The sequence below is a fragment of the Erpetoichthys calabaricus genome, chromosome 4 (genome assembly GCF_900747795.2).
Source record: "Erpetoichthys calabaricus chromosome 4, fErpCal1.3, whole genome shotgun sequence".
In the NCBI taxonomy this organism is placed as follows: Eukaryota; Metazoa; Chordata; class Cladistia; order Polypteriformes; family Polypteridae; genus Erpetoichthys; species Erpetoichthys calabaricus.
Genome location: NC_041397.2, coordinates 246,754,193 through 246,778,945, shown reverse-complemented (window position 1 = coordinate 246,778,945; position 24,753 = coordinate 246,754,193). Strand labels below are relative to the sequence as shown.

The window sequence follows — 24,753 nt, the reverse complement described above, 5'->3', positions numbered from 1 at the left end:
AGCCGGAAAAGGGTGGAGTGCCCTCTCAGGGTTGGGAGCGAGATCCTGCCTCAAGTGGAGGAGTTCAAGTATCTTGGGGTCTTGTTCATGAGTGAGGGAAGAATGGAGCGTGAGATCAACAGGCGGATCGGTGCGGCGTCCACAGTGATGCGGGCTCTGCATCGGTCTGTCGTGGTGAAAAAGGAGCTGAGCTATAAGGCAAAGCTCTCAATTTACCAGTCGATCTATGTTCCTACCCTCACCTATGGTCATGAGCTATGGGTTGTGACCGAAAGAACGAGATCGCGAATACAAGCGGCTGAAATGAGTTTCCTCCGCAGGGTGTCTGGGCTCTCCCTTAAAGATAGGGTGAGAAGCTCAGTCATCCGGGAGGGGCTCAGAGTAGAGCCGCTGCTCCTCCGCATCGAGAGGAGTCAGATGAGGTGGCTCGGGCATCTGATTAGGATGCCTCCTGGACGCCTCCCTGGTGAGGTGTTCTGGGCACGTCCAACCGGGAGGAGGCCCCGGGGAAGACCCAGGAGACGCTGGAGGGACTATGTCTCCTGGCTGGCCTGGGAACGCCTCTGGATTCTCCCGGAAGAGCTAGAAGAAGTGGCCAGGGAGGGGGAAGTCTGGGCATCTCTGCTCAAGCTGCTACCCCTGCGACCCGACCTCGGATGAAGCGGAAGAGAATGGATGGATGGATGGAAGTCTGCACTTCACCTGCATCTGAGTTGTTTCATTTAAAATTCATTGTGGTAATGTACAGAACCAAAAAAGTTGTCTCTGTCCAAATATTTATGGACCTAACTGTATATGCTTTTTAGTTTTCCTCCACACAGGGACTAATGGAATCTGTTTCTGATTACATAGTTTAACAATCATATGGTTTCCACTATATATTACCCCCAAAACTCATTTAATAGGGTAGACAGATGACAACATCAGTAACAGGGTTTATGTGAGATGTGTTAGTCAAGACAACAAACAGAAGCCTTCATAGTGCAATGTTTTGCAGTTACATCTTGCTTTGTTACTTACTTGCTTGCTTTGTCTGGTACCTTTGTCTAGAGTTGTTTCCTGCCTGTTACCAGGCTGGGATAGGCTTTGGCTTCTTATAAGGCAAAAAGCATCTTTAAAAATATTTTTGTACTGCTTTGCATGGCTCAACAATTTTTACAATTTTTTTTTATTTGAAAATTTTGGTTACTTCCAGTGGTGTAGCTAAGGTCTGAGCCAGAAATAGAATATAAACCTGTGAGCATCCACTGGTTTCATAACTGTCTGATGTGAAACACTGAAGGGTGAAGATTTCAGGTGCAGCATATTTATATATATATATATATAAAAAAAAAAAAAAAAAAGGCAAAGCACCTGACACTTAACAAAAAAATATGGCCCTTATTCTGTTTCATGTAGTATAAAGTGAATATTCTGTCATAGTATAATGTTTCCCATAATCCATTTCAGGGTCATAGGAGACTGATGCCCACCCCAACTGTATCAGGAGCAAAGCAGAAACCAGTCCATTGCAGGGTCCACTTACTGACATGCCCACACTCACACTAGGCAAATTTAGAATCATTTTAATGTTTAATTGCTAATATTGTAACCTGAGATCAAGCACAAGTGGAAAATATATTTTTATATTAAACAGGTAGTATAAATCTGGAGCAAAGTATACTCGTACTCTTGTAGGCTATATTGATATATTGATAATTGGATTAATTCCTACAGACATATGCATATAAGGTGCTGTAATAATTAAAAATAAAAGTAAAGTCAAAATGGAAAATGCTGTTCTCCTTACATCACTGATTAAAGTGCTGTTAACTAATAAAGTATAAATTTCAGTAGTAGCTTAGTAATAACAGCCAGAAATGATGACGATCATACCAAGCACAAAACATATCTCCAGTAAAGCTATAGAACTATTATAAAACTATCTATACTGTAGTATGAGATGGTAACAGTACAGCATATTAGCTTTTGGTCAAAACTGTCTTGCCTGAAGAAGGGGCCTGAGTTGCCTCGAAAGCTTGCATATTGTAATCTTTTTAGTTAGCCAATAAAAGGTGTCATTTTGCTTGGCTTTTCTCTACATTCATAATGGCTAACACAGTACAACACCCTAGTACTACAGACAGTCAAAACTGAGTGAATAGAAAATTTTGCATTTCGAATTTTACATGCAAGAGTGCATTTAGTTGTTTGACTAAAATATTTTTGCATGTTGTTCTTATGCTTAATTGTTTTAACTAATGTCATGCACCTGGGAAGAATTACAGTACATAATTTGCCAATTCTTTCAGTCACATGCCTTAAGAAATATGCAAATTGAAAACCTGCAAGATGAAAATATTTAGAACCACACTCTTTTGTTCATGAGATCAACATTTAGAATGTTTGTTTAAAATAGCTTTATGCAAGTTAAAAAAAATACATATAGCACTAATAAAAATGGTTTTCCTTAAAGAAGTAGACCAACCCTATCTACTTATGAGACTGACATGTAATGAACTAAAGCATTTTTTTGTTTAAAGGAATACACCCTCCAAAAATATTTTATTTACATATTATTCCATGTGTTTTGTAGTAACAGTCAAAAAACGATTAATCTCATGTTTGAATATATTTGAAAATTATTTTAAATTTGAATATTCAGACCTTATTTTTATGGTAAATCTGGCAGCCCTAATGTCCGTTATCCGTTTGTATGGTCACAACTTGCAAAATATGTACATTTTTTGCTAAAATATTATTAACGGTTACCTCCTAAAAAGTCTGCATTTAATTTCAACATTTTGCGTTGCTCTAAATGAAAACGAGAGATTAAAAAATGTTCTTGACTGAAACATGTGTTGTAACAAACATTTAAACAAAATATAATTTTTGGGTGGAGTATTCTTTACTTACTGAAATATACGGTGGGTAAAATAACAGAAAGAGAAAAAATATTGATAAAGGTTATAATAAGTAAGATATTTCTACCAAGTAGCCAGAAATTTGTATTTTAAGACTTAAAAATGAGAGAGTCACGTGTTTGTTGGAGACTCTGTTGTGTTTAGAGTTGAATAATCCAGTGTCCATCCTACGGACTTCTGGATGGCTAAAAATGATCCTAATAGGCACAAATTAATTTGAAACACATTCCACAACTTATAGCAGGGCATATTACTACACTAACTCAGTCAACATATTCATTTTATGATACGAGATAAGAAAACCCACACACATAAGGACTCACAAACATGCCCACTGATGTGAGTCCAGAGTGTAGCTGAATGTGGGTCCCTCAAAGGATGAGAAAGCAATGCAGACCACTTAAAAAGTAAATTTATTTTGTATTTTTTGATATGTGATTCTTTTTTTTTTGTTTGTCCCTTTTGGCTTTTATCAGCACTTTAAGAAAATATATTTGTTTTGTGGTCCAAAGGTTTTACTTTGTAATCAGTATTGCTTAGTTATAAACCTGTAGCATTCCAAGTAGAAAAATTAAGTATGTTCCTTCTATGAGATGTATTTTATTGTCATTAAAATTGTAATTAGATTGCTTTTGAATCTATATATTGTGCTTCTAATCCTTTAGAATGAAATGTTATGTTGTTCTCGGCATTAGCAGTACTGTTTGTGAAGTACATTTTACTTTAAGCTGACCCCAGCCAGTTCAGTAAAATAGAGAGATGCACTCTTGTTAAGTTTGACATTAGGGAAAACTTTAAAAATGTTGTTTGCTACAGGGATACTGTCATTTTTGCAAAGCTAATCATTATAGTTAATACTACTGGGAAAAGAAAATCAGCTCATTAAAATAAAATTTAAAAAATGACTGTTATCCCGCAATCTGGCCTAATGTTAAAATGTTGGACTTGAACCCATAAGACATGCTTGTGCTTCTATTGCAGAAATGTGGAAGCAATACTAAACATATAGCCTGCATAAGGATGGCATTCAGTATGGATTCTGTATTTTCATGTACAGTATGATAATATATAAAAGGAAAGAAACATAATTAGTTCAAATTCCATTTCTGGTAACTGGCCACTTCACCAAGTAGTTTAATGCCTCTAGCATTAGAGAATATGCATGTTATAAATTTTACTGCTCATTTCAAATAGGTTTGAATAATGTTCTCTATAAAAGAGACTATATCAAACAATGTTCAACAAACTGCAGAAATATTAAAACATTTTGGTTTACATGAAGATGTCGCAGCTTTCCTTATTTCAAAAGCTGCAGCTTAGTCAGTTTCAAACCGAAACTGTACAAACCTCAGCTGTGGTTTTGCAATTTCACCATACCCACAGGCATTTTCAGTATTGCACACATACAGCTTTTTGTCTTTAGAAGTTGTTGTATGCCTAAAAGAAAAAGGACTTTTTTTTGTTTTGTTTAAAGGCAGGAAAAGTATTGGCAGGTATATTCTTTTCTGTTGCTTGTTTACCTTTAACTAAATTAAACCCTTTTTCTAACCACTATCACTTGGTGGCTTCAAGGCTTGGCTACTGGTTATATTATGAAGTGAATTTTGTAAGATATGCTAAAAATAGCATTTAGTCAATTTTTGTGAAAAACAGCAAAATGAATACTGTTTTTGTTCCTTTAAGGGAATAAATTGTGTTTTTTTTTTTTACCCATTAGTCCACCGTGCCGATTATGCTTTACATAGCATAGTGTGTTAATATATTATGAATGGTGTATATTGTATACTATCACTGTGCTTAATTGCTTAATTTTCATGATGTGTGCTTGTTAGAATTATTGGTGGTTCCAAGTTTGACTCAAGCATGGCGTGTACAAGAGTGGCCTTGATTATAGATTGTCACTCCATCTCAGGTTGGTTCCTGCCTTTCACCCAGTACTGCCAGGATAAGCTTTAAACGCCTCCACCCAACAAACCAGCAACTGTGAAATGCATAAAATCAGAATGATGTTATTTTATTAACAATTTCTTAAGTTAAATACTTTCTTACAGGCTACAGATGAAATTTTTGAACAGAAAAATATTTGTGCTCATTATATAGGAGTACTTATAATGTTTCATATTTAGTAAATTACGCAGTTCTAGAAATTTCAGCTTAGTTACACCACTCGACAATGTTTAAAAAAAACAGGAAACATATTTTAAGTAGTGAGTTGATAATAGGATGTTAAACTCCTCTTGTTATATTAAGAAATCGGTTTATTTGAAAGCGTCACTGTTTGCGCCATAGTTAGTAACAACTCAGTAGGTGACAGTTTTTGTTTCTGAATTTGTCTTGATTAAGAGGAATTGTCTTAAGGTGCTGGCTAATAATAAAGATTTTGTGTCACTCTCAGGCAGTGGCATTTCAGCATTAGCAAAGAGCACTTTAAGTTATATTAAAAGAAATCTCTCCTCAGAACTACAATCTGAAACAGGCTTTTTCCATTTGTACTGGAAATGGCATCCTGTAGCCAAGTTTGCCAAGATGATACTTTGGTCCAAATTTTATCTGTTTTATGTCTGACTGCCCATTGTTGTTTTTAAGCAATTTATATCTGTCCATTTGCACTAAACAAACCATGTCCAGATGTTTGGTGCTGTAGATTGTACTGTTTATCCTGCAGCTGGTATTTGTTCATTAGCAGCAATACATGTTTTTATATACCAGTTAAATGAGACAATGACACGGTGGGTGGGTTTTTGTAGAGAAAGGAATAAGTTTTTCAAGAAGGTATAGCACTGGGATTTTTCATTTTGTATCATTAATCAATTATTATTTTGTGTAGTCAAGCCTTAATAGACACTTGTATTAGCTCTTACATACACCACTTTACAGTTTGGTGGATTTTACCGTCCTTTTTCTATTTATGTACATACAAAGCAAGCCTTTTTGAAATAACAATTCAATTAAAATATACTTTATTCTCCAAAGCTCACAAGCATTTCCAGAAAGGTCCATCAGGTCACATTTCCATAAACACCATAACTGCATTACGTTTTCTATGTGGTGTTAAAAAACAAAGTCTTAAGCATTACTGACCAAACTAGTGTTCTCTAGTAAGAACTAGAAATTAAGGTAAGTCTTGGTAAACATCTTTTTTTTTTTTTTTTTTTTTTTTTTTAACAAGTTAACCTAATATGCAGCACTATTTGGATCTTTAGCATGTAGAAAATGAAAAGTAAATGTGTTTTAAAATTGTCATTTGTAAGGGCATACATTTTATGTAGCTGATATTACTGTTGTAAAGTAATTTCCCAAAAATGTGTTGCCTACTGTTGAACCACATTTACCTTGCTGCTTGTTTGTATTGACAAAAACATCTAGTCTTTCTTCTTCACTAGGATCTACTGTATTACACGGTGAGCTTCTGGATGTTTTTTCTTTGTGCTTCTTGAAAATGATATAATCTATAAATCAGTGTGGGAAAAATCTTTTTTCTTCATGTGGCGCTATAGGCACATCTCAATTGTCTTTACCGCAGCATGAGTAGTTACGGGTTACTTTTTGATTTTCTTGGATTTGCATTAATTAAACTTTACATTCCAACTCTAAAAAATGGATGGGTGGAATTTAAAAATACAGCTGTTATTATTTTTCACTTCAGCTTCCAGTTAACTTTAGAGTTACTTTCTAAATACTGCTTTAAGGTGGTTGATGTCGACCAGTTGGTATATTTCTGCCAAGCTATTATTTTACTTTTTGCAAATGGACCTGGAACGCCCCATATGATCCTTTACTTTGAAATGCCATTAAGTAGAATTTTTAGTTTTACCTCTCCTTTATTGTCAATTTATCATATACTTTGTTTATGTTATGTTAGTATGATTTCTATTAAATCTTAGCTGAAGTGTGTAGATCTCAGTAACACATATACAGTGGTATGAAAAACTATTTGCCCCCTTCCTGATTTCTTATTCTTTTGCATGTTTGTCACACAAAATGTTTCTGATCATCAAACACATTTAACCATTAGTCAAATATAACACAAGTAAACACAAAATGCAGTTTTTAAAAGGATGGTTTTTATTATTTAGGGAGAAAAAAAATCCAAACCTACATGGCCCTGTGTGAAAAAGTAATTGCCCCCTTGTTAAAAAATAACCTAACTGTGGTGTATCACACCTGAGTTCAATTTCCGTAGCCACCCCCAGGCCTGATTACTGCCACACCTGTTTCAATCAAGAAATCACTTAAATGGGAGCTGCCTGACACAGAGAAGTAGACCAAAAGCACCTCAAAAGCTAGACATCATGCCAAGATCCAAAGAAATTCAGGAACAAATGAGAACAAAAGTAATTGAGATCTATCAAAATGGTAAAGGTTATAAAGCCATTTCTAAAGCTTTGGGACTCCAGCGAACCACAGTGAGAGCCATTATCCACAAATGGCAAAAACATGGAACAGTGGTGAACCTTCCCAGGAGTGGCCGGCCAACCAAAATTACCCCAAGAGCACAGAGACGACTCATCCGAGAGGTCACAAAAGACCCCAGGACAACATCTAAAGAACTGCAGGCCTCACTTGCCTCAATTAAGGTCAGTGTTCACGACTCCACCATAAGAAAGAGACTGGGCAAAAACGGCCTGCATGGCAGATTTCCAAGACGCAAACCACTGTTAAGCAAAAAGAACATTAGGGCTCGTCTCAATTTTGCTAAGAAACATCTCAATGATTGCCAAGACTTTTGGGAAAATACCTTGTGGACTGATGAGACAAAAGTTGAACTTTTTGGAAGGCAAATGTCCCGTTACATCTGGCGTAAAAGGAACACAGCATTTCAGAAAAAGAACATCATACCAACAGTAAAATATGGTGGTGGTAGTGTGATGGTCTGGGGTTGTTTTGCTGCTTCAGGACCTGGAAGGCTTGCTGTGATAGATGGAACCATGAATTCTACTGTCTACCAAAAAATCCTGAAGGAGAATGTCCGGCCATCTGTTCGTCAACTCAAGCTGAAGCGATCTTGGGTGCTACAACAGGACAATGACCCAAAACACACCAGCAAATCCACCTCTGAATGGCTGAAGAAAAACAAAATGAAGACTTTGGAGTGGCCTAGTCAAAGTCCTGACCTGAATCCAATTGAGATGCTATGGCATGACCTTAAAAAGGCAGTTCATGCTAGAAAACCCTCAAATAAAGCTGAATTACAACAATTTTGCAAAGATGAGTGGGCCAAAATTCCTCCAGAGCGCTGTAATAGACTCATTGCAAGTTATCGCAAACGCTTGATTGCAGTTATTGCTGCTAAGGGTGGCCCAACCAGTTATTAGGTTCAGGGGGCAATTACTTTTTCACACAGGGCCATGTAGGTTTGGATTATTTTTTTCTCCCTAAATAATAAAAACCACCATTTACAAACTGCATTTTGTGTTTACTTGTGTTATATTTGACTAATGGTTAAATGTGTTTGATGATCAGAAACATTTTGTGTGACAAACATGCAAAAGAATAAGAAATCAGGAAGGGGGCAAATAGTTTTTCACACCACTGTATGTGTGCTTATATTTTTAAATATTTCATGGTTATGTACGTCGGTTGCTGATTTATATTTATAAATCTGTATAAATCTCTGAGCTTGATAAACATGATGTAGAAGTAACAGTTTGCTTTTACTTGAACTGTGTGGGAATAGTTTTTTAGACCGGTAGGGGGCTGTATCTGAAGCTGAAGTGATTTGGCTGCATAATATATTTTTGATGTATGGGGAAAGTCATTGATGAAGACTTTGGCCTTCTTCCAATTTCTGTTTCACATCCAAGGGCAGATGCATTTATTTATTTTTTTTCCAAATCCTTCAGGTTTTTTCTAACAGTTGTGAAATGTTGATTGGGGGCCATATAATAAATACATTTTGAGAACTGCAACATATTAGTCATGCTATTTGCAGTTTATTCTCTTTTATCCTTATATGGACATTTTAGTGGTTACAGAAATTTTTATTCTTCATGAAATTATTTTTTAATGGAAGTTCTGAAATTTGTTTTGTCACAGGTAATGCTGGACCTTCTCATTTATAGTCTTGTCTTTTTCTGTTAATTTAAAGAACTGAAAAATGAAAGATTTTGCTCTTTTCAGCACAGTATTTAAACATACAGTAATATTAGGGAACATTGTGTAAAATACTCTTTATTGAAAAAATGAGTAGGAAAATTAATCCTGCCCTCTGTCTGATGTTTTTATAGCAGTGTTCAATTTCTCTTCATGTGTAATCTCTATAGGGAGAAATTCCTTGAGAGTAGACTTATGTTCAACAGATGATATCATTAGGTACGATTAATTACTTACAACATTGAAGGAAGTTACTTTGCCGATGATTTGAACCACTTGACTGAACATGTTTACACTAGTCAGTTGCATCCCAATTGAATACAGGTAGGCTATAAAAGCATTGTACTCCGATTGCATTTACATTAAATTTGTCTTTAGTAGACAGGTAAAATTCCAATTGCATTTTTCCATGCAAAATGCAAATTAGCAATCTGTTTCATGTATTTTATTGATAGCCCACAGAAAAAAAATCTGTGCGACATATTATTAAGAGTAGACAAGAAAGACAGAGAAGGTTCTATAATGTTTGCAGCTGTTGCAGTACTGAAAGTAGCAAGTGTGCTGCAGTCAGTCTGGATGCATGAACAGGGTCAAGATTGGTGGGATAAAATCCGTTTGGATCATTCAATGACTGTGATTGGCAGTCCAGTCTCTGTAGGCATTGCTTCAAATATTTCTATATTTGCTAAAGACTACACCCTTGAAAAACATGAGATTTCAAAAGTATGTGCTGTATCTGTCAAAGTGTGTCATAATTGCATTATGGTGTCCTGCCACTGGAGATGGCTTTGATATCCTATCCAGTCTTTATGGAGCAAGCAAGCCATCAGTAAGACAGTATGTTGGGAAGTTTTATGCTCTTCACTCAACACTGTAGGAGACATACAGTATATCATTCTCACAACAGAAGTGATCCGTGAAATTGTAGGTAGCTTTGACAGGAGGAAAGTTTCCATCCAAGAGTAGTAATTTTCAGCATTACCATTGAGAGTCTTTTGTTTTAAAAAACATTCTATATTTATTTGATTTAAAGTCAGTCGAATGAAATACCTAATGTTTGGCCAGATCTGTTTCTGTTCAGGTGGGGGTTGCAAAGAAACCATGAGACTTGGAATTTCTGTGAGTGTGTTAAAGAACTGTTTTTATACCATCAATGTTAATTGTGATTTTTTTTTCTGCTTTAAAACATTATATCTAAAACATTACAATTTGCAGAGCAATTCATCTTGTAAATCCAAGATGAGGCAGTAAGCAATAATGGTGCAATAATTCAACGAGATCACACAGGTAGCTGTTAAAATATAAATGGTTAATTATGATAAAGAAAAACAATTATCATTCCAAAGTTAGCTGGAATGTGCTGGAGTGTGGTGTGTGTGACTTGGCAATGCTCCTGGATTTAAAGAGTAGTATTTGACACTGCTGAGAACTACTTTCTTGTATCTGTGAACTTTAACCTTGTTTAAACATATTTATGGTGCAATTTATTTGCTTACACATTGACACTTCCTCTCTTTTTTTTTTTTTTTTTTTTTTGTCTTTTTCTAGTGCAAGTCCTGACATGCCAGATTTAAATTTTTTCCCTCACAATTGTAAACTGAAGCCCATTACACAGAGGACCTGTTGGCGAAGAAGAAGATTCACCTCTTCATATAGCACAAGACAATGGATGAATGTTCAGCTGGCTTTGAACCCTTCATTCATTTTAAATGGGGCTAGAAAATTCAATTGTTTTTAGAGCTTTCATAGGTCAAGTGCAAAAGACAGCTTATTCATATTTAAGGTAGTTTGTTTCACAACTGATAATGAAATGCATCATTTGTGAAATAAATTATCATTTGGCATTAGTATTACAGCTACAGTTTTGCTTTTGTGCATTGTTGCACATGTTGTTGCTTGACAGTGTCATAATAAAAGAAAAATTTGCAAGAAGTGAGGCATGGAAACAGGTTCTTCCTGGTCAATGAAATCAAAATGAGGACTGCCCAAATTATTTTTTTCTCCTGATGAACTGCTGCTGATCTATCCCTGGGAGTAAAGTTCAGTTCCGGAATTCGATGAAAATATTACAGTGTGACGTTCATGGCAGCTTTTTCTTTGCTTGCTCTGCTTTCTCTATCTCTTCTTAAAAAATGGGCTGACAACTAGTTGACTCTTGTCCTGCTCAGAAATGAGTTCCAGTCTGTTGCGGGGCAAGCAGTTCTACTGCCGGGAGTGGGCGCTTTTAAAACTTCAGCATTGGCTGGAAACTCGATCTTCCGGCCGTGTTGCAGGAGTTCTGGTAACAGGAGGGTCAGGTAGTGGAAAAACAGCTTTCTGTACAGAGATTCTCTGGCCCACTTCTGAGACAGGAAAAAGTGTTCATCTTGCTTCCCGCTGTTTGGCTTATCACTTCTGTCAACAAGAAGATACCAGAACATTACATGTGCACAGATTTATTCTGGGACTAGTTGAGCAACTTCGTCAGAGTCCATTATTGCAAGGGTACAATGAAAAATTAGAGGATCCCTCTGTGCAGGCGGCTTTGGAGCCAATCCAGTGTGAAAGAGACCCTGATGAAACCTTTAAAAAGTAAGAAAAATTATACCTTTTTCTAATGCACTATTAAGTATTTATATATAACTTGCAGTTAATAGTTAGACACGAAAAGTAATAATTTCCTAAATATCTGAAATATGTAGGTATTGTTATTAGAAGTAGTCTTTTTAGTTTAATTCTGTTGGTTAAATTGCCAAATTAATAAGCATTTGATCTAGATATGTTTTAAGTGACTCACCCATTCTAAAATACTTGCTTTGTGTGATTTCATGGAGTTGCCATTGGTAACATATTTGTGTAGGAGTTAGAAAAAAGTGATGCCAACCTAGTATGAAAATCTTCGGTTAGTCTGGGATGATGTATCAGTAAAGGGTTTCTTTTCACATGGAAGCTGTGAGAGAGTTTATAGTCTATAAAGTCTTAGTAACTTTCAATATTATAATTTTCCTGTTAAATTCCCGTATCCTGTGTATAAATACAACGGATTGTAGTGTTCTAAAAGGCACGGATCATCATTTCAGGTAAGCAGATTTACAACTGACAGACTATATTGTTTAAGAGCAAAAGGAACATTGTACCAACTGATCACACCTTATAATGACACCAAAGAAATGTGTCTTTGATTATATATCTTTCTCATCTTTACTATAAATTAAAACCAACAAAACTCTGTTATCTCTTTAAGACTTCTTACATTGATCTTGAACCTGTTTTTGTGTAGATGGGGTAACTCACCAAATTGTACACGTTAAATCTTACACAAAATCATTTCCTTCTTTTGTCTCTTCCTCCACTATCTCATGACCCTGGCCCATTCCTTGCCTTAGCTTGCCTCCTGTCATGATCTGACATTTATTTTTCATTTTCTTACAGTTTCTTCTTGGCCTTAAAAAGTAATTGAAACTTTGTTTTAGAGGTTTTAGAAGTCAAGGAACCTAGTTGACACATTGTTTTTTGAATCAGATTTGTTTTTAATGGTGTTTAGAAGTAAATTTGTTTTCCGAGGTGCCATCTTTTTTTCATTATGGGTTCTGCTATGTCTTGTGCCTGTAGTTCTGACTGCATTCACAGGTTGCCAGGTGATGTCTCGTGTCCAGTCATAAAGTGGCTTCATTATCCAAGTTTCATACAACCTAATACCTAGTGTTTTTGTTTTTGAGCATTTAAATGAATCTGTTTTATAAAAATGAATGTCCCTCAACTAAGACTTGTATATAAAGTTTTGGCTTTGTCTCTATTCATTGTTTTTGGTTCCTGACATTCTTTCTATACTTTGTTACTTTAGGATTTTTGTCTCATGTCTCATGTTTGCTAAATCTTGTCTTAACCAGTTTTGATCTTGGCTAGTTTATTATTTTACAATCCATCTTCTGATTCAATCTCTATTCAAAATGATTACTGCACTGTTCAGTGAGTACACATCCAGACTCCGGACTTTGCAGTAAGGCAGCTCTAAACGCACTCCAAAGATTCACAAGCACTTCTTCGGGCAAAGGTGGACATAAGTTTCCAAGCCACAGTGTCTCTCTGATAGCTCCTAGGATAACTGCAACCCTGAGGCTTCTTTAGCCCTCAAAGAGCTATACAGGTATCTAATGTGAATTTGCCATTTGCTAATATCCAAAAGATTTTAGGGAAGTATCTGGGGATCCATGCATAGCGCTGTGCATATAACTTAGATATGGAAAAAAGTGGAAATGTTCATACGCACAAAAAAATTCAGATGTATAAAACCGTGTGTAAGCCAACTTTCACGCACTTAAGATCCATAAATCCCTGTCAGTGTGAAAAGTAACACATGTGCCTGCCGGCCCACCCCGACTCCTTCCAGAATTTTGTATATTTTAATATGGAAATCAATATAAATATTACCCTCCCCGTTCAGTGTTTGGTTAAAAGACAGTGACAAAAGCATATGGGAAAAAAAGAATTTCAGCAAAATATATTATTTGTTGGATTAAGCAGTGGTATAAACAACAAAAGGAAGTTGATTGAGTGATACAGAGTGGCGGAGCAACTCGGAATTTCAAGTTCAGAAAGTCGCACAGTGCCCGAAATAAAAAAAGGAAGTGGTCAGATATCAAACTCACTGTGAAAAGGCGAGTCATAGCCCAACATCTGAATGTCTTACAGAAGCGTATTAGGGTATAGAGAAAAGTAAAAAAATAGGGACAAAGTGGGGGAAAAAAAGGTTGAAATGTCCACTTAAATCTCGTAGTTTATTTTGTCATTAAAGTAGAACGTCTTACAATCAATGTTAAATTTACTAGAGTCTCTCAGATCCCATAGTAACTAAAGTAGCACATTAAATGCTGGTTATTGTATTAAGTCCGAAAATACCATTTTTGGAATTGTGTGTGTGTGTGTGTGTGTGTGTGTATGTATATGTAAACATGATAACTGAGTACGCTTTCAGTTAGGTCAACTAAATTTTGCATACAAGTATTAGGTACAAAACATAGATTTCTGTCTACCTTTGGGTTATTTCCATTAACCAGAAGTGGTACTTTACCTTTTATTCATGCAGCTGCAGAGTCCGATTTATTCAACTTTAATTTTATAATAATTGTTCAATATATTATTTGTTGTTGATGGTTCTTTAATAGATAGATACTTTATTAATGTACATAATGTAAAAATATAATCACTCTCCTGTGGTGTAATTATTAAATATCCATCTCCATATCTAAGTATACGAGAAAGTCTAGGGGAGACCACTCATGATTTTTTTCTTTTGATATTGGATAATGTTTTGTAGATTAGCTAGAAACATTCTTTCTTTATTGTAAGTTTAGAAACTGAGAGAATAAAATGTTAAAATAGTTGAGGAATGAATATTTTTTCAAAGCACTATGTATGGTATGTTAACGAATATTTATGTATGCATACACTAGCATTCAAAAGTTTGGAATCACCCAGAAATAGTCATGATTTTGATAGAAATCAATACTTTTTTATCAAGATACTTTTATATTAATTTACAAATATAGCCAAGACATTACTAATATTACAAATGGCTATTACCGCTAGAAATTATTAATTTATACTTTCTTATGACGGCAAACCCCATTTTCAGCACCTTTTAATCCAGTGTCCTAATGATAAACTCTCTTAGCTCATCATTAATTAATTATGTCTAAATGCTATTTGGTTATAAAAGAAACTTTTTAACTATCTTAGCATAGCTGGAACCTGTTATTGTGTTCAATAAACCAAGGAAGTTGCCTTTAATGGGGTTGCAAGGTACTAGCATTTCTAAATTTCAGGTCTGGGTTCAAAATTGACCCAAACAGATTTCTGAGGAAGCAGTTATTTTGTGAATTGGAGGTTATTCCATGTCACAGATTGCCAAGTAACTGTAGATTTCCTTCAGAAGCATCCAGTAATATTTTAAAAGTAGAGGGCAAACTGGACCAGGATAGGAAAAGAAAGTGCCTTCATGCTCAACTAAAGAGTGTGTAGTTTGAGAAGCAAGGTCCTCAGTTGACAGGTTTTTAAAATCATGTATGCCAGAGTATCATCTGCAGCAGTGATCTCACACACATCCTCTTCTCCCACCTGTGCAACCACCACTAATTCAACATTTATTAAACCAAACTTGTAAGAATGAACTTGGGAAGCTAGACTGTGGCAAAAGGTGAAATAAATCCTGATTGTATACAATCAGTTAAACAAATGAAGGAAACAATAAAATGTTTGAAAAGTATTAGTTTTTTTAATACTGAATTTGGTCTTCTGTTCTTCCTTTGGAACTGTTGTTTTGCTGAGTTTCTAAAATCCTTGTAAAACATTTTCTAGAGAGTGAACAGATGACTGCGCTGATTCATAGCACATCCTGTTATAAATTATTCATAATTCATTTGGCTCAGGTTGATTTGATCACCTTCTTGAAGAGTTAGAATGCTTCAGTGGATTGTTTGCTTATTTTTAGAAGTGGTTAAAGTACATTTTTGTGAACTGTTATTATGTAGTTCAATATAATGTAATTGGTTGAATTATTTAGAGTCCGTCTATTCATACTTTATCTTGGTTCAGGTTGTAAAGTAGGAAAATTAACAAAAAAAAATTCTAACACTTTGTTAAACCAAAATAATTTTATAGTTTTGATGAAGGTATATATTTTTAGATAAGTTTACCTTGCATCAGTTGTATAAGGTCTTTTTGTTTACTTCACGTCTACAGTGTATTCCCACTTGACAATTTTATAATGAAGTTTCAGAAACTTTACTCTTCCAAATGTTAACTGACCCAATTCCATTAATCTTATACTGCAATTACAGGAAATAGTATGTGAACCCTTTGGCATTACCTGGTTTTCTGCATGGATTGCTCATAAAATGTGACCTGATCTTCATCCAAGTCACAAGTATAGACAAAGAAATATGCTTACGCTAATAATTCAGAAGGTATTAAAGTGTTTCGTGTCTTTTTTGAACACACCCATCAAACATTCACATTGCTGTGGAAAAAGTAATTGAACCATTAGATTTAATAATTGATAAAACCTTGTTTGGCAGCAGTAGCTTCTATTGAGTGGATCTTATTGCTGCATATCAGACTTGTATAACATTCAGGAGGAATTTTGGACCATTCTTCCTTACAGAGCTGCTTCAGTTCAGCCATATTCTCGGGATCTGTGGTATGAATGACTCTCTTCAGGTCATTACACACCATCTCAATGGGGTTAATGTCTGAGTTTTGACTGGGCCCTTCCAAAAGGAGGATTATTTATTTATTTATTGAAGTAAGATAGTTAGGAAACTAGTTAGGAAATTGTTATGCTGCATCACCACTTTCTACTGAGGTTCAGCTGGTGGACAGCCAACCTCATACAGTATTATCCTGTCAGACACCTCAATAAGCTTGGGAATATAAGAGCAATCTGCCAGGCCTTGGGCAGCAAAGCAGCCCCAAATCATAATGCTCCCTTTACTGTATTTTTACCATTGTGATGATGTTTTTATGTTGGTATGCAGAGTCCTGTTTATACCATATATACTACTGTGTATTTTTCTGAAACAATTCAACCTTAGTTTCTTCAATACACAAAACATATTCCCAAAAGTGTTATGGAGTGACTAAGTGTTGTTTGGCATACTTCAGGAATGCAGCAATGTTTTTTTATTTTTTTGGAGAGCAGTGGCACCTTCCCTGTTCAGTTTTTGCATATGGTAGACTCGCGAATAGAGATGTTAGCCTGTTCCACTCTAGAGTTCTTTTTTTTAATTCATTGAGCATTCTACATGTCTTCAGAGTTATCTTGGCTGGAGTAGCCATAGTACTAAATCATCTCAATTTATATATAGTTTGTGTAACTGTGGACTGATGAATTTCTGAACTCTTAAAAAAAACTCTGAACCCTTTCCAGCATTATGCAAATCAACAATTATTGATGGTAGCTCTGAGACCTTTTACTGAGAAGCTTCTTTTGAATAGCAAACTCAAAATTTTTGGGTCTTTTTTTAATTGTCAAAGTTTATCTAAACCACACCTCTAATCTTGTTTCATTGATGCCAAACGTTACTCTTTAACAATCTCTATATGATAATGTGTGTTGAACAAACAGGTATCGCTAGCTAAGTGGAGGCAAGGTATGCTCCAACATGTGGCGAGAGGTACAGTGACCCGAAAGGAGCCTGGCACGTGAGTGAGGATGGCCCTACCTGCCCCCCTACTACTTAGGTCATGCCTTCCCTTCCCATCAGCCCGCAGCCTTTCTCTCAAATTCTCGTGAATAAATTGGTGCTCCAACCGAACTATAATACACAGGGCGATGAGAGAAGGTGCAAAATCAACCAGAATGTTCAAGCAAATTATAGAAAAAAGCCTGATCTAAATCCATTAAGTAGTTCTCTGGTGAAAAGCAGACAGACAGACAGACAGACAGATGTTGGATTTTTATATCTATATATAGATATAGATATAGAGAGATGTAAAAGAACAGTACAATAAGTTGTGTGTAATTAAAGTAGAATGCGTTTGAACATTTTTGTAACATAGATTAAGATCAGACTGTATTTAAAGACCAATTTATACATAAATATAGGGTTTACATACATTTACATGCCAGTGTATACTCACAGAAATCCAAGAGGTGCAGAGTTTTCCCACAAACCGTGAATGTGTGATGGGAACTTTCCATGATTGAGATTATTTTGGTTTGGTTATGCCTGGATACTGTATGCTTTGTTTCTTTGGTTCTAAAACCACATTCAGTAAGGTTGATGTTTCTTTGTCATTAATTGCTTACTGTATTAGGGCAGTCAGGTTGAATGTCACAATTCAAGTATAATTTGAATGTGTGTTTAAAAAATATTAGACAACAAAGATGAAAAGATACAAACCATTGCAACTGGGACGTCACAAGTATGTTTCTTTGTGTACTTTTCTTATTTTTTTTTCTGTTGCTTGAGAGAGTAGAATGACAGTACCTGACCTACACAGTCAACACACCACTTGTATTATTGTGCAGGCTTCCATGGTTCAAGGCTTCCACAATCCCCTTGACGTGATCATTGACAGTTGCTGCATTATGAACAGTGCCCAGGGAGCTAATGTCTTTAATTTGTGTACAAGATTAACAGTCATTTTGCCATGCACCAACTTGCACCATAGTTCAGGTGACAGAATTCACCAGGCATATCACAGTTGTTCAGTTGTGCAATTCCTTACGCATCAGTTTCATTGTTTGTATCAATGTATAATGACCACTTCACACTGCCACTATTATTGCTTAATTCAATTAATGGTTCAGTTTCAGTTTGTTTTAAAACTGTCTTTATTGCTTCTTGTTTATATGCCAGTTTTGGTTGAAGACTCTGCTCCAAACATTATTTCTCATGAGCTCCCTTAGAATGGCAACCTGCATGGAAATAGTCATGATTTTTACAGCATAACATTTTTTTTATCAATTAAATGGCAGCAGAATACTGACCTGAGAGTTACTTTGACTTTTCACTGTAAAGTGGATTGTTAAACATCACCCCGAGGCTGGCTTGGGGTTAACTGTAATTACATAGAATTCTGAGCCCAAGTCATGCTTGGGGTTAATGATAAGAGTTTTAAGACATTGACAGAGCTTATTTTAGTTACCTCTGCCATCATACAGTTTAGCTGTCTCCTGACATGGCAATCAATGCCTGAAACAATGAGGTTAAATAGAAAAAAATATTCAGGTCCACCTGTATTACATTTTTGCTTAAACTGTAAAGGAGAGAAATCCCATATGTTATTCCTTGACCAGTTGCTGCTTCCTGCACTGTAACATATCAAGTTGGAGTCTGTCATCATGCGTGTGTATTTTTTTTATCCTAGCCATGGAACTAACTACAATTCACATTTTTTGTGCATTACTTTAATATTTTGTTCTACCTTTGTTGATGTGGGAGTGTCCCAATAAACACTCAAACCAACTGAAGCAATGTTCTGTATAAGTTGCTTTAAATACAGGCATCAACTAGAAAAGTTATAATAATGAAGTGGTAATACTTAGAACAGTTGCAATGCAACATTTACTATATTATTTTATTTGTAAACCAAGTAAAGAAGGTGCTGTACTTTATATAAAAGAAAAATAGCTAGGGAACATTGCCTTTTGGAAGTGAAGCATAGATGGAGAAAATAAAATGACTAATAACTGAGTTCAGCGTGTTTGAGCACTCACAATTGATTTTTTTGTCTTGGTTTCTTAAGTGAATTTGAGGTAGAAGGAGGCAATGAGCCGGCTACACTTTCCTTTAGATTATATCACTTTATACTTGGACTAAACTTAATTTTTGTGAAGGGTTATGTTTCAGTTGTTACATTCATTTGAAAACTGCAGTTTTCACATCTGTCTTTAATTGAAATGTGCACGAGTCAAACACTTCATGCTTTACAGACAAGAAAAAGCTAAAAACTAAAATGGAAAAAAAATGGCACATAAGATAAGCATGCAGCACCCAGAACATTTAAATGGTGTTTGAATATGTTAACATATGTGCTTATTTTTAATATGAATAATCAAATGGCAACCAACTAGATTACTTATATACAGTAGACCCCCGCGAAGTCACGGTTTCAATGTTCGCGGAAATAATAGATCGCTATTTGGAACACATGCATTTCATGTGTGTTCCGTTTCTACAGTAATCTGTGTAAACACATTTTTAAAACAGAAACTTTTTCATATTTTAGTAGTAAACTAGCAAAATACCCGCGCTTCGCAGCGGAGAAGTAGTGTGTTAAAGAGGTTATGAAAAAGTAAAGGAAACATTTTAAAAATAACGTAACATGATTGTCAGTGTAATTGTGTTGTCATTGTTATGAGTGTTGCTGTCATATATATACATATACACATATACACACACATATACACACATATACAGATATATATACATATACACATATATTTTTTATATATATATTTTTTATATATATATATATATATACAGTATATATATATATATATATATATATATATATATATATATATACACATACATACATACATACATACATACATACATACATATACACACATAGATGCACTTACAATAACATAGAAATCAATATAAACAACATTAACATCATTATCATATGAGAATATGAAGTAATATATAAGAAGCACATTTCATATAAATATAAATTATTAAACAGTAAAATCTTCTTCTATAATTTGCTACCGTGGCTTTTCGTTGGTCTGTCCAGGATTTTAAATCACATGTAGCTTGCAAACCGTTTCACGTATTGACTTGAAATGTGGTACACATATAATACGTCACGTCTGCTATCCGCTTTATGGGTGATGAATGTATTACTCTTTTTATGTTTATTTTATTTTAGAATCAACTCCTATCTGCGCACACCAGGGCGGCCGTGGGCAGATGCGTATGGTGTATTCACTCCATGTTATCGTGCATTGCGCTGTCACTGGTATTTTGATAAAAGAATTTGAACAATATATAAGAAGCGTATAAATTATTAAACAGTAAAACATTAACATTTAAGAAGTAAAGTTACATTGAGTACTACTGCAGTGCCTTCGGGTATACCTCATTTTTTCTTTGCCCATTACATGCTTAAATGTATACATTTTTTGGTGTACCTACCCGAGAACACGCGACATATAACCGACCGTGGGAGAAGCATGGATTTTAAACACGCGTTGAGTTCATCTGCTGGTCTCCCTCGTGGAATAACTGGTAATGTTTGACTAAAATCTACAGCGAGTAAAACGACATTACCTCCTTTTTTTTTTTTTACGATCTCTGAGATCTTGCTTTTTTCGGTTCAAGGCTTCATAAGCTCTTTTATGTTCAATGTTGTACTTAATAAGTACTAATTATCCCAAACCATCATCTTTGAATGTTGCAAGACTTTCACCTTGTATGTAGATCGGGGTAATTACATTCATTGCATTCCTAGTCTGAATCACAATCTGATTGTATGGGTGGTTACCTGGCACTGTAGGGTTGCCACCCGTCCTTTAAAATACGGAATCGTGCCGCGTTTGAGAATTAAATTGCGCGTCCCGTTTTGAATCAATACTGGACGGGATTTATCCCGTATTTTTTTTATCATTTTTTTTTTAAAGCAGCGTCTCATGCAAATCATCCCACACGCATTTTATGAAGATGCCTCCTTTCCTACTTTTGATTGGGTAATACTTGATGTCATCGTTAGTTTGATTGGTGTTTTTAACTGTCCAGTGAGGAGGGCGTGTCTTTTAAGTACAGTCTGCAAAGTGTTGGCACTGAGATGTTGCGTCAGCGCCATAGTTGAAGCCCCTAACGTTGCGGTCAGCAAGTCGGCTAACATCCGCCATGTGCCGTCTTTCAGTTTCGAGAAGCAGATCATAGAATGGTTGAAACTGTTGCCCCTAACGTTGCGCCACGGCGTGTGCTTCGTTTATACCTCGTGTCTTCTCATTAAACTTTTATCTCGCGAATATGTTATTGCAATCCGCAGCGGGAGCGTTTCTATAAACTTAATTTAAAGTTACGTTTTACACCGTGCTTTGTTTCCCTTATGAACATGCTTGTATGCTTAACTCGCTCCGTTCTCAATTGTTTAATTAATTTTTTGCTCTTCGCTGTTTGCGGCTGTTCCTCCATTTCCCCCTACTTCGTTCTTTTATCTCGCGAATATGTTATTGCAATCCTTAACGGGAGCGTTTCAGTAAACTGATTGAAAATAGTTTTGCATTTACCTTTTTAGTAAAAGGCGAGCTTTTAAGCCTGAGAAATCACCCCGTAAATGCACACGTTTAATTGGACATGTGTTAATATGTATGGTTACACAGTATTAAAAGACAGTGAACAACGTCAGTTACCTTTCTTCCCGCGTTTGATAAAAGGTGAGCTTTTAAGCCTCAGAAATCACCCCGTAAATGCACACGTTTAATTGCACATGTGTTAATATGTATGCTCACACAGTATTAAAAGACAGTCAAAAATTAACGTCATTTACCTTCGTTCCCGCGTGTGACTCGTGCTGTAAATGTCTTCCTTGTTTTTAGTTCACGTGATTACGTAGGAGGCGTGATGACGCGATACGTGACTCCGCCTCCTCCATTACAGTGTATGGACAAAAAATATGTTCCAGTTATGACCATTACGCTTTGAATTTCGAAATGAAACCTGCCTAACTTTTGTAAGTAAGCTGTAAGGAATGAGCCTGCCAAAATTCACCCTTCCACCTACACGGGAAGTTGGAGAATTAGTGATGAGTGAGTCAGTGAGTGAGTGAGTGAGTCAGTCAGTCAGTGAGGGCTTTGCCTTTTATTAGTATAGATGACAAAGTGTAGGCATAAACTATACAGTGTATGAAGCCTGAAGTCCAAAGATCAAGTAAACACTTTCACAAAAGGTTCAAGGATGATACAACAGCTTCCGTGGCGTAGCGGTAAGATTTGCTGACTTATAATCAAGAGTCCCCGGTTCAATCCCCACTCACTCCTATATTTGCCGTTTTCAGTAGTGAGCTCCTCATTTTGTTAATATTATACAGTACACACATACATTTGGTTTGCGTCTATAACACACGGTGCGCATTTATAGGACTTGTGAAAGTTAGTTTTTTTTTACTTCTCTCTAAATCACGATCACGATACATACTACCAACCCCCACCCAGGGATCTGACACTGTTATTTTTCATTTGAAATGGAATAACTGGAGATTTGAGTGGTGTTTTGAAACAATGGAACTGGACATTCTCTCATCTGGAGGGATAAAAGCTGACACACAAACGCTGGTGAATCTGCCTTCTTCATATTTCACTGACACTTGATTTTTTTTTATTCAGTTTTACTGAGTGTTCCTGCTCATGCTGAATTAGTGTGCACCTTATGGTGTATGACGTCAAAAAAACACAGACGTAGGTATATATGATATTTGGAATTATTCGTTTTATGACCTGTATAGTACATTTCAGAAAACTTTGTGGCACGGATGCAACATTCATATTATTCATATTCATTTGCATAACATCTTGCGGTTTGTAATCAGTGACTGCGTGTTTTTTTCCCCTATCTTGCCAGTCCCCACATGTTGCTGTATGCTGTTTCTTTTGTACTCCAGGACATGCAGAGGATAGAATAGTACAGAGCAGTAAGTTCAGCGCTATATGCAATCATCAGATTCAAATGTTAACTGTTCACACACACGCAAGGATAGTCTTTCCTACATTTACAACGTGTGTACCTGTTACAATGTACACGCTTCTCTCTATGCTGTGGTTCCTATTACACACCTGAAAGAAAGAGACAATATATGTGAAAACATCATCGCACTAATGCAAAATTATTTGAAAATGAACAGCGTCAGATCGGGTGTGGATTTATGTTGGCGCTATTACTGAAAGAAAAAAAAGATAAACATGTGCGTTGATCCTGCAGCACTGAATAAGCTCACGCGCTGTAACATCCCCCCCAAAAAGAGCAGCTTACTACTGAAAACGGCAAATCTAGGAGTGAGTGGGGATCGAACCGGTGACTCTTGATCACACTTGGTTTGCGTCTGTACTTGCGCTGTTTCCTAGAGTCAGATGGGGGGGTTGGGGGGGTGGGGGCGGTAGTATGTATCGTGATCGTGATTTAAAAAGAATAAAAGTAAAAGAAAAGTTAACTTTTAGAAGTCCTATAAATGCACACCGTGTGTTAAAGACGCAAACCAAATGTATGTGTGTACTGTATAATATTAACAAAAAGAGGAGCTCACTACTGAAAATGGCAAATATAGGAGTGAGTGGGGATCAAACCGGGGACTCTTATATTAGCCTTGAATCTTTTGTGAACGTGTTTACTTGATCTTTGCACTTCAGGCTTCATACATTATATACAGTAATCCCTCGCTATATTGCGCTTCGCCTTTCGCGGCTTCACTCCATCGCGGATTTTATATGTAAGCATATTTAAATATATATCGCGGATTTTTCGCTGCTTCACGGGTTTCTGCGGACAATGGGTCTTTTAATTTCTGGTACATGCTTCCTCAGTTGGTTTGCCCAGTTGATTTCATACAAGGGACGCTATTGGCAGATGGCTGAGAAGCTACCCAGCTTACTTTTCTCTCTCTCTCTCTTGCGCTGACTCTCTCTGATCCTGACGTAGGGGGTGTGAGCAGGGGGGCTGTTCGCACACCTAGACTATACGGACGCTCGTATAAAAACGCTGAAAGATTATCTTCACGTTGCTACCTTCTGTGTGCAGCTGCTTCATGAAGTGACATGCTGCAAGGTGCTTCGCATACTTAAATCAATACGTGCCCTTTGAGCTTTTTTCTCTGTCTCTCTCTCTCTCTCTCTCTCTCTCTCCCTGCTCCTGACGGAGGGAGTGTGAGCTGCCGCCTTCAACAGCTTTGTGCAGCGGTGCTTCGCATACTTAAATGCCAAACAGCCCTATTGATTTGTTTGCTTCACTCCTTTGAAGAGGAAGATATGTTTGCATTCTTTTAATTGTGAGACGGAACTGTCATCTCGGTCTTGTCATGGAGCACGGTTTAAACTTTTGAAAAAGAGACAAATGTTTGTTTGCAGTGTTTGAATAACGTTCCTGTCTCTCTACAACCTCCTGTGTTTCTGCGCAAATCTGTGACCCAAGCATGACAATATAAAAATAACCATATAAACATATGGTTTCTACTTTGCGGATTTTCTTATTTCGCGGGTGGCTCTGAAACGCAACCCCCGCGATGGAGGAGGGATTACTCTAGTTTATGCCTACATTTTGTCATTTACTAC

General features: G+C 36.2%; 1 protein-coding gene across 2 annotated transcripts in view; it reads left to right on the top strand.

Moving 5' to 3' along the window:
• ankrd50l (ankyrin repeat domain 50-like) overlaps nt 1-24,753 on the top strand; it is a 79,535-nt gene that overhangs the window by 9,375 nt on the left and 45,407 nt on the right. For both annotated transcript variants that reach the window (XM_051926164.1, XM_051926165.1), the window contains exon 2: nt 10,545-11,567. In XM_051926164.1, coding sequence (XP_051782124.1) covers nt 11,167-11,567 — 401 coding nt within the window. In that variant the 5' untranslated portion in view covers nt 10,545-11,166. The remainder of the gene's footprint in view (nt 1-10,544; nt 11,568-24,753) is intronic.